Source organism: Gavia stellata, chromosome 5 (genome assembly GCF_030936135.1).
Source record: "Gavia stellata isolate bGavSte3 chromosome 5, bGavSte3.hap2, whole genome shotgun sequence".
In the NCBI taxonomy this organism is placed as follows: domain Eukaryota; kingdom Metazoa; phylum Chordata; class Aves; order Gaviiformes; family Gaviidae; genus Gavia; species Gavia stellata.
Window position 1 is genome coordinate 58,169,663 of NC_082598.1, and position 16,281 is coordinate 58,185,943.

The window sequence follows — 16,281 nt, forward strand, 5'->3', positions numbered from 1 at the left end:
TTGCAGCAAGCACCGTCCTTTCTTTTTCCCTTGGTCTAACCAGTCTGTTTGCTTAAAAGTCTTAAATGTGCAATATAAAAGTGATTGAAACAGTGGTAAACTGTGAGAACGCAATAAAATTTTACCTTGATTCAGCTTCCAGTAGGATGATGAGCTAGAGTGAAGATAAAAGTAACTAACTAACTCCAGCGTGAGATGCCCACTTGGGATGGAGCCACTCTGGCTCTTCCTCCTGCTGCAGGTCCTGCGTGGTGGACTTTGGGATAGAGCGGGAACATTAACAACGATGTAATAGTAGTAATTCTAGTAGGTCCAGCTCAAGTCCTGGTAACTGTTGGATTGGTTCCTCCATTTAAATGATAGTGGGTTTTCTCAGTCTGTATTATAGAAGTGACAGCCTTTCTTGTTTAAAGCAAAGAGAAGACTTAATCGTTCTAGGCAACTCGCACCTTGCATAATGAGCGGAATCAATAGGTGGAGAGCTTCCTAACTTGCGAAGCAGAAACTGGGTGAAGAACACTGGTAAATTGGAGCAATGGTTATTCCATGTATTTCAAGCAAGACATAGGTAGGGTAGAGGTAGAGGCACAGGCCCCTTGTGTTTATGAAGCTGTAATCTTCACCTCCTCCCAGATTTAAGCTAGTTGGATTTTTTTTCCAGTTCTTTGACATGCTTTTGAAAATTAATGACCTGCCACAAGAGTCAGTGCCATAGCAGAGACTGGTGGGCTGCGTGCCGTTAAGCTTAACCCTTCCAATAAATTGCACAAGTATTTGCTTGCTGGGAAGCGCGTGCTGCCGCTGGTGCCGCACGTGGTGGATGAAGTGTAATAATTGGTGCAGTTTCATGTTGGAAAAGACCTGTGGCGTCCTTCCTGGTGCAGGGTTGCCAGGGGCTGAATTGTGGCAGCTGAGGTAACATCTGGCTCGGAGGGTAAGAGCTGCCGACGGCTGAGGGCCATGTAGGGCCTTGGGGAAACACAGCCCAGCCCGTTCTGCTTCGGCATGGAGACAACCCCCAGCCAAAACTGAAGTTACTTCCCTCATCAAATAGGTGTTACTGGAGAATAAAATTAAAACAAACAAAAAAACCCCCTCTTTACGGAGACCATCATAATTACAAGTAAGAGATTTATTTTTACGGAATAATTATTCAAGGATCATGAAACAGAAAATAAGCCAGCTTGAGGACGTTGGAAGATGTTACACCAGAAACATCAATATTAATATAGCAAATTGTGGAAAACATGAAATTAGATAAGGTGCTCAATTTTCAGTCGTATCAGTAGGGTCATTAGCAGCAATTACAAAACAGCAGAACTTACTTAGGGTTATTAAAACTGAAGAGGAAATACATTTTGTCTTTTTTTTTTTTTCTGAAGTACAAAGCATTTGTAAAGCCCTCAGTGACTTCCATAGCATGGAGTTGTGCATGTATTAAAAAAAGAGAAGCAGGGCTTGTGTGCTCTCGTTGAAATTTAACACTGACAAGGAGGCAAGCCAGTCTAAAGTATCTGCAGCACAGATAGGCAGTGGCTGCACGCATGTTTTATGCAGTGGTCCTCTTATTTTAGTAATCTATCAAATGTTAGCATAGCCATTTATGTGTCAGGATCCCATGCAGCTGGTATGCGACTCCGCATCACCACTGACAAAAAGTAACAGCACTGCTGCAACAGGATCAGGCAGTAATTCTCACAACTGTCAAAACAACTGAAATCCATGGGAATGCAAGCTGGGCTGTCCCTGGGAACCTCACTTTGAGAGACCCTCAGGTTAAATTCAATCTGTCAGTGTGTTTGAAATTATATATACTCTACTTGCATTTTTTTTGGACTGAGAGGGTTCAATATATAAACTTCTGGAAAAAATAATAATCATAAAATCTTACTCTATATAAATAGTAATCTATAAAAGTTGCTTTATCCATAGAAAATTAGGATCCAGATTCTTCATTTTCTTTGAACATAAAGTGAGAATCATGTCTCTACACACATAGTGGTAGCCTCTTGGTAGAGCGTCGTTGACATTAACAAAGCTACACCAATTTACATCAGCTGGGAACATGGTCCACAGGACCTAAGTTACTCTGGAAGATAAGAATAATTTCTCTCTCAAGCATTGTTTCCTGAATTCAGCCATTAAAACATGGGAAGTAATTAACATCTCAATATTACATATTGAAATTTAAAATATTGTAAAAATAGCATGTTAAGCCTATAATTTTAAACTTAATAGGATTGGCATTTGCTTGTATGGTGGTTAAGCAATTCAGATTCTGTGCAATACGGGTAAATACACAGATTTCAGTTAGGTTCTGTACCTATGTCAAGCCTGCCATCAGCACCAAGGTATTTGTGTATCACTTGTCCGTTCTGTCACATCTAGATTTCAAGCCACATGGTGCAGTTCTCATGTATCTGAAAAGGTATTTTAAGCTCCTACTGAAGCTAATAGGAATTCAGCCAGTTTATGGAAGGTAGGACTAGGCTTCAAAGAGATCCTAGGACTCAGACTATTGCACTCTTCATCTCAAAAGCAAGCCAGACACAAATTCAAACTGAATGAGGGAACTTTCCCTCTTCATGTTCTTATTCCTTTACTTGGCCCTGAGCGTTCTTTAGAATAAAGCCCATTTTCTTGTCTGCAGGCAGCTCCATTCATATGGCCAATGCCTTCATTTGCACCTTCTGGTTGAGAACTCCCTTCAGTCATCTGAAACAGAAACGAGATGTCAGTGGCGGCACGTGCATGTCTTCCAACAGGCATCCATTGGACTTGGCTCCCATTAGGGAGCTCTGCCTGACTCTCCTCTTTTAGTAGCACAGCTTCTTAGCTTTGAAAGAAATTGAACCAAATGTGTACAAGTGTCTGTAAGAGGAGGCTTGCACCCCAAATCTAGTATAATCGAGACAGCCAGTAATTCTTAGGGTCTCTGCCTTAATTACTACATCCCTAGATAGCTGAGCTATTGCCTTTCTGCTATTTGCAGCATCACTGGAAAACTCCAAGGGACAGCTCAGCGAGCCTTCCCTTAACACAGTGGGTGTCATGTTTTTAAGGGTGTGAGAAATTACGTATGATTTATCCAAAGCTGGGGCTGCAACTTAAGACGTCCTAATTTGGATGCACATGAGCCATTCATACTCAAAGAGCTATGGTGGAAATGAAATCCTTGAAACACTCCAAAAACTTGGACACCTTCCAGGCTGAAGGCTTGCTTAGAAAGCCAAACATCCATCGGTAGCATGCAATACCTAGAACTCGTAAAATTGTTGACTGCTGAGCTCACAATTTTGTGCAGCCTGAAGTCTAGTTGGTCTTGTTTGCACACAAGGCAGACAAGGCGAGGGGCTTGCCTATAACACATTTCTCGTTGTAGATCTGTATTACTCAGCTCTTTTTAGATTTGCCCCAGTAACGCAATCCTCTCAGGTTTCTAGCAGCAGGTTACGTTCTGAGCTCAGTTTCAAGGCACAGAACCACTCACACCACCAAAAATGAAGGTGTGCTCTACCAAAGTCATTTATACTTGCTTTGCCAAACGCCTATCTGACTAAGAGTTCAAAAAGAAATTGAAAACATACTTTTGTTTTACACTGTGCATTTGTAGATGCATTATTTTCTGTCTTCATTCCAGTTGCCGCTTCCATTTCTATAAAAAAATAAGAAAATAATTAAATTAAAAAGAACGAGGGGTAAGTAAGCATACAGTCAATTTAACAGCTGGCTGAAGTAAAAAATATCTCATCAGCTATTCCTCTGGGCATTTATCACACGAAAGAATAACTGAAGAATGATGAATACTTCCTAAAACATTTTTCTGAGGCAATGTGATTAATGTATCATCAGGACTGTGTAGCTTGGGGGTGTTTAGAGAAAAGACTGAAATTAGCTGCTTGACCGTAGCAGGGGGGTTCAGATAGACCTTTCAGAGCTGAATCCTGCTTTTGTCCAGCAGGTTCGTGCTAGTCGAACTCCAGTTACTGTAATCTCAGGAGATGGGAACGTTCAATGTAGAATGGGCTTGGAGAGTCCTTATGCTAATAGTATACCTGACGTTATTTTCCCCTGGATTGGTCCCCAGGTAGAGGCTAAATAGAGCCTGAAAACCTTCAGGCAAAATTTGAGTGAGACAATCATGTTCGCCAGTTAAAAAAACAAAGAAAAAAAAAAAGGTAGAGTACATAATGGAAATTTTCACCAGTGCTTCAGCAGTGTCTATCAGGCCTGTGCTGAATTAATATATTCGTTCCTTAACATATAGCATATGAGACCAGAAATGAGTAGTAACACTGAGTCTGTGAGAAAAAGGATCAAAGAGCAGGATTTCGCCTAAAAGTTTGGATGAAGTACCTATGGGGCTTTTTATTTATTTATTTCTAATAACTGGCATTACGAACAGCAGTTTGGACAAGTGGTAAGAGATGTAATTGATTACTTTCTCTTGCATGTAATGGCCTAGATTCTGGTGGCTGGTGTTTTTAATGAGTCATCTGGAAATGAGCAAAGAAGAGTATTCCTCTGAGCACTAAAGCATACATACCCGTGAGAAGCGCATCAATTGTCTCCACTACGTGTTTTGCATCTTCCATTGTGAAACACATTGGTGGTTTAAATTTTAGTATGTTTCTGTGGGGTCCATCTGCACTAAGAAGGATTTGATGCTCTTTCAGCCTGTGGAAAGAGGCAACATCTGTGTTAGACACAGATTTAAAACTGTATTGTGTCCCGTCAGACCCTTCTGACTGTTAGATTTTGAAACTTTTCTTTTTCTAGTACTATGTTATCAAAAGCATCACAAATTTCAGCTGAAATTAATGACTAACTGCTGGCGAATATTAGGAGGCTTTGATCACTGCACATAGTCTTTAAAAGCCATTTACTTGTAAATAAGGTGAAGGGCTTCAGCTGTGGCTGGTGTTCGCTTTTGTTGATCTTTCACCAGATCCACTCCAACAAACAATCCAACACCCCTGGAGTAGAGAAAAAAAAAATACAGACAAGTGAAATCCAGTGTCAGTAACCCAAGCCTTCTGCTGCAAATGCAAAAATGTTTCTAACAACTACAGTTCCCTTCCCTGGGGCACAAGCGGGGAAGGAACAGGAAAGAGAGGAGACACTCTCTTTGGTCGTCTTTTGGCACTGGCTACTTCAGACGATCAAGTGGGATAACAGATATTTCTGGATAAATAAATTTAGCTGGCTCATTAAGGCTACGTGGCCAGTTAAGAATGATAGAATAGTTTTCTTTCTCTCTTATCCCGCAAACCTCAAGCCAGGGAGCTGGGGAAGACATAACCAAAACCAAGAACTACAAAAACCCCACGACCACCCCCCCCAAAAAAAAAAACCCAACCCTGAAGGCAGTTATCATGGTAGTAAGATGAGATGAGGAAAACCCACATCAACATCTCCAAATGAAACGGACCAGAGATTTGAACAAGGTCTCCATCATCCCAACAGTATGCTGACAACTGGGCTATGGTATGCGGATGGCTTTCTCCTACTCTCTCCCAGACCCTTTCTACAGGCTACGCTTATACCTAACTAAGGAGATGGAGGGACAACTTTTTTGAAAAATATATTGCCTTACAGTATCAGTTTTGGGTAGTCCATTTTAAAAAAGAGAGGTAGCATAATCGTGACATAATGTTTCTGTGTTCTCCTCACCCCAAACTTGTTGATTTTTCTAGCACAGTTATTTTTATTTTCTGAGATTGCTGTAAGGCACCCACCTGATATCTCCCACTAAGGGATGCTTCTCCTTTTGCTCAGCCAGCAACTCCAGGAGATAATTTCCTACACGTGTAGCATTTCCTTGGAGATCTTCTTCTTCTATTACCTCCAGCACAGCCAAACCAATAGCACAAGACACTGGATTGCCTCCAAACTGATAGTAAAGACAAACAGGAAAACAAAACCCATCAGAAACATTCATCTGTGTCTAGCCACATAGTTTTCACTTGCTCTCTCTTGCTTGGCACGTCATGAGGCAAGCTTGAAGAGGTGGGGATTTTGTGCCGTGCAGCCTGCGGAGCACCATCCCCCACGCTTTGGGCAGCGTACGAGGCCCAGGGGAGGGCCCCCTCTTCCTCCGCTTTGCGTTTATCAGTAATTTGAAGATTTCACAGCTGAAGCGTTCAAGCCGCTGTCATGGTTTGCCGATTGCACGTGCAGGCAAAATGCTCCTGTGAAGAGCAGTGGGTGATAGAGCCGGTATTTCTTGAACCGAGGGGTATACACTCCATTGAAAACAGGGGGACTCATGATAGCTGGGAAGAAGGCTCAGTCACAGGAGCAGAAAGAGGACTCAGTAAACAAGAAGAAAGCTGCTCCTCTGTGGCATGCACTCAGCTCAAATGCCTCCTGGTAAAGGGTCACTGTTTTGTTAGGTGACAACTGCAGAGCAAGGTCTGCCAGGGCATGAGCCCCACCAGCACAGAGCTTATCCTCGAAAATGAAATTTTACATGGTCATTTCAGAGGGGGGAGAGAGAGAGAGAGACGTAAGGGAGAATTTATCTGTATGGATGTGAGTTGAGATGCTCTGACTTGCCAGAGAGCTAGTGCTGGTCCATATTAAGATATACCACTTGGTACAGAGCGTATTTTAAAGCCTCTCCACTTGCTTTTAGATATTAGACTGTGGTTGACTCGAGCTCTTAGTAATGTGATGCAGTGATGGGTGCGGATGTTGGCTGAATCACCTGAACAATTTCTTATTGCTAAACACAGACCAAAAGTGAAAAAGGCAAGCCTTCCCCTACGAACTTACTGTATTGAAATACTCCAGTCCGGAGGCACCAAAACTTTCAGCGATTTCCCTTGTTGTGACCACACAAGACATAGGGTGGCCATTGCCAATGGGCTTTCCCATGGTGACAATGTCAGGCACAAAGTCTTCGCCTTGCAGCTGGAATGCCCAAAAATGCTTCCCAACTCTGCCAAAGCCAACCTGGACCTCATCAGCTATGAACACTCCACCTGCCGCACGCACGTACCTGAGAACAAATAGAATAGCTTGAATGACTAGTGCTGCACTACACATCTCGGGTAGGTAATCGAGGACAAGGGAATTCGTACTACAGCATTTCTCCAGTGTGAGACCAGGTTAGGAAAAAAAGAAAGAGCGTGGCTGCTGAAACACAGCTCTACCTATTTCAACTGATAAAATTTTTAGTTTGCTAAATGTTAGGAAAAAAAATCTGATATTTTGATGCAAAATAGGGGTACTGGACTGGTACTGCAGGGTTATATCTCAACTTCATCTTCCATCAAACTTATGGCCTGAGGATTAAAGATAGAAAAGGAAAGACGATTATCCAGCTAAAAAACAATGTCAGCTGATGTTCCATAAAAAATAGAAGTGGAATCATACTATTCAAAAAGTAGAAAGGAACCACAGATAGCCAAGAACAAGAGAGGGTGATAGCTGAACTGATTGGATAAGCCTATAGTGAAAAACCTGTTTCTTTGGTTAATTTTCCAGTTACGCCCTTTTGAAGTGATGTACGTACTCTGCCACTTTCTGGAAATAGCCCACAGGTGGAATTACTTGGCCTCCACAGCTCTGCATGGATTCGGCTATGAAGGCAGCAATCTACAAAAAACAAACTCAGGTGAGAGCTGTGTTCATCTACTTGGCCTTTGCACAAATATCTAACAGTCTAGAAACAAAGGTTTAAATGTGTGCCTTAATTTAATCGCGCAATGGGTTGGACAACTGAGGGCTCTTGAGAACAGCTATGGCTACAGAATTTATTCATATTGTAATCTGGGGTGCCCAAATTTGCAGTAGCCAGGGCCACCTTTGCAACCTGATGGGAATACAAGGACCTCCGCTAAGCCCTAGTCCTACAGCTGTTGAAGTGGAAGGCACTTACTGGTGTCAGTGGACGTTGGATCAGGCTCCTGGGAGCTCTGTAAATTTATTTACAAATTTCAATTTACAGGAGATACACAACAGTGTTTGCCATTTTCCCCAAGAGGTTAATGAAACTTGCTTAATGCCAAGGCTCTTCAGTAATGGGTATATGTGGTGATCAGCTTTTTTGTTCAGTCCTGAACACCAGGTAGAGGTGGGTAGAAGCTGAACTGTAAGATGACCTGAGGCTACGCTTTGGGCACCCCTGCCTAATGCAAATAACTACACAAGTAAAACGTCAGCATGAGATACTTGACAAAAGAGGAGAAAAATTCTACAGGTGAAATAATTCCAGTTGCTAGGAATGAAAAAGAAAGTTATTTCAAGTCAGGAAGGGTAAGAGCAGCGGATCAGATACACTGGAACATCAAAATTTGTTTCTTGTCAACAGCAGAGGTCTATGCAGCAGAGATATGATATTACCCCAAAGTCTCAGCATAAGTCTGCTATTTAAGGGATTGCATCCCCACACCACTTGTGAACCCCTCCCTGAGCATCAAGAAGTCTCTCTGGGCTGGTGCAGTCTTCCTGGAAACAAGGCCGAGCAGTAACGTGTAAAGAACCGTACACTATATTTGAAGAGGCATGCTACGGCCAAAGAGTACGAAGCTTCCCATAGCAGGTGAGGCTTAGCCTTTAGCACAACTTGTCCTGCCACAGGTCTATGTCACCAAAACCTAAGAAATATGCAAAAGAAAGGAAACAAGGGAAGAAAAAAACAAAACTATCCGTTAGTAGAGAATAAAAAAAAGTTGATGAAGAAACTAAAAGAAGAGTGGTGTAAGTCCATTGGACTAGAAGGGGACATGTTGTTCCAGTCTCCACTGAAGTCTTCCGTGACTTCAGTGGGCTTTGGATCAAGCCCTACATGTCTCAAAATGCTAACCCCATCATACAAAACATTAACAGACATTTTAGGTATACCTGTTCAGAAATTGTCTGGTTTTAATCAATGTCATATTGTATATGATTGAAAGGTTCATCTTTTTAGATGACTCCAAAGTTATCTTAAGCTACTAGACTCAGAAATGCATTATCAAGATTTTATCTTACGTATTTTCTCCATGCCCTGGAGACTTTTATATATCTTTGCTAGAATTCGTGATGTAGCTTCTCAGCTGACCTCAAGATATTTACAATCTACTGATTCAATGCATAAAATAGAAAATTAAACTGCTTTGGTTGTATCTGCTTATTTACAACTGCATTTTGATCCTTTCATTGATGCCTAGAAAAATTATGGTAAGAGCATCAGGTAGAAAAATGGCCCATTTTGAACACAGAACCCACCACAGAAAAATGAAGGGCAGGGGGAAGCAAGGGAAACTGAGTCAAGAAACATGTCCTTAGTTGCCTGTTTCGTGTCCCCATGCCACACTTAATGGATGAAGCCTCAGCATTTCCAGAGCACAAAACACACACCTTGCGTCCATTCTTCTGTGTTTCTTCAATAATCTTTTTCACCTCTTCAGCATAAGCACTTGCTGGATCTGGGTGGTCTTCCCTATATTTCCCTCTGTAGATATCTGGAGAAGGAGCCTGAAAAGACCAATATTTTTTTTTTGTTTTAAAGCCCATCCTTCTATGAAACATTTACTTTCTTTTCTATTGCTCTGCGTTTTTGTCTTTCCACACAGATAGATAATAGGAGTTAGTACAGCCTGAATTTCACCATGGAATTGCAAAAATGCTTACGGGAGCCTAAACTCAATCCAGCCCTGTGATGTGTTCAACATTACTGGACGCAACTGTTGAAAGAGCCACCGTCTACTTCATCCACCTTTCAAGACCATCCCTCCTCTCCCAAGACACAATACTGAGTCCTCATCCATCATCTTATTTCAGATTCTTGCAGAAAGATCCATTTCTGCAACTGGAGAATAGGGTTTTCCAGTCTGTCACTTCCCTTCCAGCGTCCTAGTCACAGTACAAGTCTGTATGACCTTCAAGCTTCTACAAACAGTGTTGGGAGAGGTTCAGTAAGTGAGAGAAAGGAAGTGGTATAAAAAGGTGGCTACTGCTTCGGCAGTGTGGTTAATGCAAGGAGGTCTAGATAGGAAAGACCTGCTTGGTGTACACCTCTGGGCTGAGAATGATTTTTGCCTTTGTAAGATACACAAGTTCAGGCTGAAAATCAAAGAGTATCCCACTCAGTTGGGCACCCCTGAGCTCTGTACCCAGGTCTGTGTGAACTTGTGGTGTCCTCCTTCCCAGTTTTTGGAAGTAGACTCAAAAGTCCTGCGTATCTTTAGCCAAACCAACACAGCAGATATTGGCTAATTTCTTCAAACTGTGTAACCATACAGTGCAGGGACTCAGGAAACTTGTGGCACAATGAAGGAAATCAGCCTCACAGCTGAATAGTCTCTTAGAAATCCAGAAGCAAACAATTTTGCTGTATTTACTGCACTGTCAAACAGCCACTGTCAAACAGTATGTACTCTAGCATCAGCAAAACAGAACGGAAGTACCTTTACGCTAGAAGCAGGTAATTCAATATGCTGCATAACAGGCATAAAAATGACAAAAAGCAAAAAACCACACTTACCACATGCACAAACTCCTTCTTGCTGTCCTTTCCCAGCTGATTAAATTTATAGGGGCTGATGTCAATCAGAGATGTAACATGGCCATGGTAAGCACTGCACGAGTGTTAAATATCGAAGTCACTTTTCATCAAATGTATAGAAGAGCTAAATTTACAACTGTGCCCATAAATAATCCAGAATAAGCGACTGTATCTGCAACACAGTAGCAATGTTTGTGAAGGGATCGTGATTCAATTGACTTTTTCTCTCAAAGGCAATATGAAATTGCTGTTGACTTTAATTCACTAGCAAGACTGGAACCAGGAGGATTTTTTCTTGCATAAAATCAAGTTCCAGCATGGGGACAGACCACGATGATGTCCCCTGGACAGCACCGCTGCCCGAGCAGCCTTACCTAGCAATTGAAGGGTGGGTCCAGCTCCCTCATTTCCAACCTGTGGCCCCCACTCTGGCCAACCCAAGCTTTGCAAGCTAGACCCCAACACCATTGCAAAGACTCCCAAGAGCGTGCATTGCATCGGAAGGTGGGGATTTCATGCAGCAGCAACACACCGCTACCTGCCCTGAAGGCCCTACAGGCTAGACTGTTTGGCAGAAGCCACTTTCAGGATAAGGATGAATATTGTTTGAATATAAAAGCTTCATTGTTTGAATATAAAAGCTTCATATAGCAGAATATGCTAAAGCTCGTTACTACTGAGGCCCATTTCATTTAGAAATGAGGAAACAGAGCCTTTTGAACCTAAAGCATGTCGCAGCTTCATTCAGGGAATAAACACTTTCATCCAGCCATAAACGTGAAGCGAAGGGAACCTCAAAACAAATCAAAGACCTGTCACAATCTCCCAGTAGCACACACCTAGGGCAGAGACTCCTTTTGAACTCCTTTGTCTTCTTTACACCTTTCTACTAGCCAGTCAACAAAATCTGCCAATGGACACAAAGAAAGGACAGAAAGCCCACGCTGACTGGGATGGCAGCTATGGCAAAAGCCTACGGAGCCTTGGGACCTGGGCAAAAAAATACCCTGTGGTGTTCAGGAAGACAAGACGTTGCAGCAAAACAGTGACACAGCTAGCTCCACTCTCAGTGGCTCCAAATCTTGGCCACGTAAGTCAAGGAGGGGTAACAGGGATCTGAGCACGGCTGAGTCAAACGAGCTTTGTGCCGTTCACATAGAGGCACGTGCTCCTGGTGTTGCTCCGGCTGGACTTTCTAATCACAACCTGAGAAGAAGATCCAGCCCTACAGAAGCGTAGCCTCCCGATTTTGGAGCTGCTTGGTTTTGTGTGCGTACTTGCGTTCGCCGGAGGAGAGCTGAGCATCGGTGCAGCACCGTTGCAGAGCTACAGGATCTTTCTTCTTGACCACTGAATATTTATTTGTACAACAAGAAACATGTCCAGCGGAGCGTGACAAACAGAAAGCCCTTTTCCAGAGCAGCCCAGCGGCCAGACCACTCACTGATGTTGAAAACCAACATTCAAGTCTCTGGCCTGAATTGCTTTGGGAGTCTCTGTGGGAAATGCCCTGTAAAAGGTGATTGACCTTCTGGGGTGACTGACCAACTTATTTCTCAGAGGTCTTCAAAACTCATGTTTATCCCAATGTGGAAAAGGGATTTCCTGACCTGTTCTAGTACGAAAGCAGCAAAGCTTTTCTTTCAGCAGGCAGTGGAGTACAAACAGCGGGGCGTTGCTGCAAGGCCGCTTCTGAAGTAATGGCAGGAGTTGCTGGCTGCATTCACATAAGCTACTCTACGTACTTACTTCTCAAGGGTGATCACATCTTGGTGCCCATGGTACTGCCGAGCCAGTCGTAAAGCAAGATCATTTGCTTCAGACCTGCATAATAACAGATACAGCCGCAAAATAGTGAGGAAGTGCTTCCAATTAAAATGGTATTCTGACACAGAAGAGGAGGCACGGGACTAAGGGCTATAATAAAGCAACACAGCAAGCTCTGTTACTATACAGATTACAATGCTAAGGTTGAGACTGTAAATGCCATGTAAGAGGGCAAATTAGAAACAGCCCTTTGTATAAACAGCAAACAAAGAGATGCTTTCTTTCCCTCCCCCAGTTTGCTTGTAGACATTTACCTCCTCTTGGTACAAATGAGACCGCTTCGCAGCTGAGAGTGCAACGCGGCTGCAAACCCTCAGAAAGCAACAGTGCGCCAGCCCCGTCTCCCACCCTCCCCAATGGCTCCGTCCTCCCCAGCGCTTGCACCATCAGGCAGCAGAGAACGCAAATCTGCTCCCCGGACGAAGACCCAAGCTTCCAGCCTGACCCGTAACAGCCCCTCTGCTCACAAGTCCCTGCAGGTTGTCTGTTCTGGCAGCGTAAGTGATAGCGAACTAATGGGACCACCTAAAGAAGACTACTCGTTTCCAAGGTTGTATGTCAATTTACAGATAGCATTCACCAAGTTGTACATAACATTCACCAATATGCAGTCTAATTTGCTTTTCTTGCCTTTCCCCCCCCCCTTTTTTTGCATAGCATTCAGCAGACCAGTTTCAGGTTTTGGCTCTCTTGCGTTGAGCCATCACACTATATATGACAGCTGCAAATAGGAAGGATCCTTCGATCAGTCCTGGAAATATTTTTGTTGCTTATTACTAAGCCCTACTTAGTAAGATTTAGACCAAGCTGTTCTGAGTGTCCATCTCAAACAGGAGCAAAATAGTCATAATGGAAAAAAATAAAGATTCAGACATACCCAGAGTTAACAAAATAGCAAACAGAGAGTTTCTCGGGCAGGGTGGCTGTAAGACGCTGCGCGTACTGAACAAGGTTGTCATGCAGAAACCGGGAATTTGTATTGAGCAGTTCCATCTGTTTTGTTGCAGCCTTTATCACATAGGGATGACTGTGGCCAACTAAAGAAGAAAACAATTAGTTATTATTAGCAAGCAGTCAATTATTGAACCACACAGGGAGATTCAGAGAAGCGCTGCGAACATCATCACTCGGAAGAAGTGTGTTCTGATCCCTGTTAGAGATGAAGGAATACAAGCAGTCTTACAAGTTAAAGTGCTTACCATGCGCAACGTTGTTGATACAGTCTAAGTATTTCTCTCCTTTCTCATCAAACATATATTGGCCCTGAGCACGCACTATTTTCAGAGGGTCCTTGGCAAAGAAAACTTTGCAGGAAGGCCTAAAAAAAAAAAAAAAGTATTAAATAACAGCATTTTAGTTTTCTTAGTTTTTCCCCCTCTGAGTTTTAAGGGGGTCGATCTTTTGCAGCTCTGGAGACAACTGCCTCCCTCTGCAAAGAGCTTGTGAGTGGTTCAGACAGTGGTCAAGCGGGGCTCTTGCTGAAATCAAAACCAGCCACCGCGTACCTGCCCAGGCGCAGTGGGAACAGGAGTAGGTCTTTAATAAAGGGTGTTTTCAAAGCATGATTCTGCCCGCAAGCAGCTTCACGCACGCACAGTGACTGCAAAGTTGTTCCAGGTCCTTATATGTCCTGCTGCATTCCTAGGCTCTAGCTCTGGTTGTTTACATGCCTTACGAACACGTATGGCCAATTAACTCGCTGGGAATAAAACTAAGTTGTTCAGCATTGTTTTATACTATGGCCAAAAATTCATTACGCGATGGGTGACTGTACCGTAGAGAGGTCACATTCACGAACAAAACACTAATTCCTTGCAGGCTTTATTTTTAGAGGTGCTGAGCAGGTCCTAAAAATCTCAGTATCTCATCCTGGCTGCTTTGGATAAATTCTCTAAAAGAGGCTTTTTATAAGCACCTAAATCCCACTGGCTTCTAGCAAAACTCAGGCTCCTTGTAAAATTATCCAAAGTACTCTCTAAACGCTCTTTTTTTTTCTTCTTCTTCTTTTTTTTTTCCCCCCTCTCAGAGAACATGCCAGCTATGTAATTATGTTGAATGATACTACTGAGCAGAAGGAAAGTCTTCTGAACTTTTAGTAATGTATACGGCCTCAGATAAACACAGTTATTTCCAGGTAACTCAGATAGTGCTGCTAATGCATCCCTATTGTCAGGAATAGTGAGATGATGAACTTGCAAAGCCCAAATGTGACTCTTAGAAAGTGAAGTCGGTTACTTTCTCGTAGTTTCTAGCCTTGTTGCATAGGTCTTTGCTGACATCTTCGGCTATTCCTCTGGTACACTTTAAAATCAGTGCACATCATCATCATCCTCACCGGCCAGTTCTTCACTACAGTTTTTTCTTCTGTTAGGTGTCAGACCTTTCTGTGAAAGTTTCTTTCTGTTCGCTCAGCACAGCCCAATCCTATAATCCTTGCACAGGCCAGAGGCCCTTGACATTGAGCTGGCCCCCAAAGGGAGGTTGATGTGCACGCTTTATGAAGCCATGACTTCCGTGACCCCTCAGCGAGCTTTCCATACCTTCCACACATTTAGGATGCACTCTGCAAATAGCCAGTGCTGGTTTTAACAGTCTGGACTCACTGTTCGCTTGGCAACACCTACTGAAGGAGGAAGTAATGGAATATGGCAATATGGGGGCATCAGATACGCGCGTGGCCGGGGCTGATGCTCAGGTCACAACTGCCGCAGCCTTCCTGCATTGCCCCCCGTTAGACTCGGCTTGAGAAACCTCCTCAGTGTCATTTAACAGAGACCTCTGTTTTGCAGGAGCGTGCGGTTTATTCACAAAAAACACCCCGAAACAACCCGCACAGCAGCGTTTTAGAAACGCGCCTGGGTACTGCATTCTGGTTGTGGTTTCAGCTGTTCATAAAAATGAAGTGGCGTTTGACAGGCTGTGTTTTGGTGAAGTGGCCCAAAGATCTGGCAAGTGGAAGGGCTGACGGCTCTTCGCCTTCCCCCGCAGCCCCCGGGGCCCCGCAGGGGCTTGCCCGGGGTGGGGGGGGGCGGCCCAGCGCTGGAAGGCCCCGGGCAGCGCCGAGGGGGTCCGGCCGAGCGCTGTCACCGCCGCGGGAGGGTCCGGTGCAGCCGCCGGAGACCTTCCTCATCCTCATCCTCATCCCCATCCTCATCCCCCCCCCCCGCCCCGCTGCCGGCCCCGCCGCCGCCCCTACCCGATGTGCTTCCTCCGCAGGGCCAGGGTCTCCGCCTTGCTGTAGCGCTCCTCCATCCCCACGGCACGGCTCGGCACGGCACGGCACGGCTCGGCACGGCACGGCTCGGCACGGCTCGGCTCGGCTCGGCTCGGCACGGCTCGGCTCGGGTCGGCACGGCTCGGGTCGGGTCGGCACGGCACGGCACGGCACGGCACGGCACGGCACGGCACGGCTCGGCACGGCTCGGCTCGGCACGGCACGGCACGGGGCTCCCCGCCTCTTATGCCGGCGCCCGCCCTGCCCAACCCCTCCTCCCCGCCTGCCTCCCTCCGCCTTCCCCGCCGGGACGGCCCGGCCCCCCCCGGGTTTTCCTTTCGGGGCCTGGCGGGTGTCCAGCCGCGCCTTGTCCCCGCGCCGCGGAGGTTTTTTTAGCCACGCAAAAGAGCACCGACTGGCAAACCAAGCGGCTTGCCGCGCCCGGGCTTGCCTTCCCTCCGTCCGTCCTTCGGGGGTCAGAGCACTTCTGCGGCAGACATCCCCGCGGGGGGCAGCGGCCGTTGGTGTAATCAAAATCAGGGGCGGAATTCAAGGACCTTCGCAGCTCCTTACCTCCCAGAACCTGTCCGTAAGCGTACGCTGAGCTATAGCCTTGTCTACACCCATCAGAGCCAGTACCCGTATTTCTTGTGAAGCGGGGCGAATTAGGAAGAGCTACGGTTTTGCTACGTTTCTATAAATGTAAATAGAACAGGGCTCTGATGCATCGATACACCCTATTTCA

The 16,281-nt window shown here is 44.8% G+C and overlaps 1 protein-coding gene across 1 annotated transcript; it reads right to left on the bottom strand.

Annotated features, from left to right (window-relative positions):
• Positions 1 to 1,158: 1,158 nt before the first annotated feature.
• Positions 1,159 to 15,574, bottom strand: ETNPPL (ethanolamine-phosphate phospho-lyase). Its single transcript, XM_059817521.1, has 13 exons — positions 15,519 to 15,574; positions 13,522 to 13,640; positions 13,200 to 13,359; positions 12,245 to 12,319; positions 10,475 to 10,568; positions 9,349 to 9,465; positions 7,520 to 7,602; positions 6,778 to 7,003; positions 5,739 to 5,893; positions 4,887 to 4,976; positions 4,547 to 4,677; positions 3,588 to 3,655; positions 1,159 to 2,715 (listed from the first exon to the last, which is right to left on the bottom strand). The coding sequence occupies exons 1-13, from the start codon at positions 15,572 to 15,574 to the stop codon at positions 2,584 to 2,586; spliced, it is 1,506 nt and encodes a 501-aa protein (XP_059673504.1). The 3' UTR covers positions 1,159 to 2,583.
• Between the last annotated feature and the right edge of the window lie 707 nt (positions 15,575 to 16,281).

What these genes read in the sequence shown, in the direction of transcription:
- ETNPPL (XM_059817521.1), bottom strand. Translation starts at nt 15,574, where the DNA reads ATGGAGGAGCGCTACAGCAAGGCGGAGACCCTGGCCCTGCGGAGGAAG. An exon ending in TATTTCCAGAAAGTGGCAGA is followed by an intron (nt 7,004 to 7,519) that starts GTACGTACATCA and finishes ATTTGTTCTCAG; the next exon opens with GTACGTGCGTGCGGCAGGTG. An exon ending in ATGCACAGTGTAAAACAAAA is followed by an intron (nt 2,716 to 3,587) that starts GTATGTTTTCAA and finishes TTTCTGTTTCAG; the next exon opens with ATGACTGAAGGGAGTTCTCA.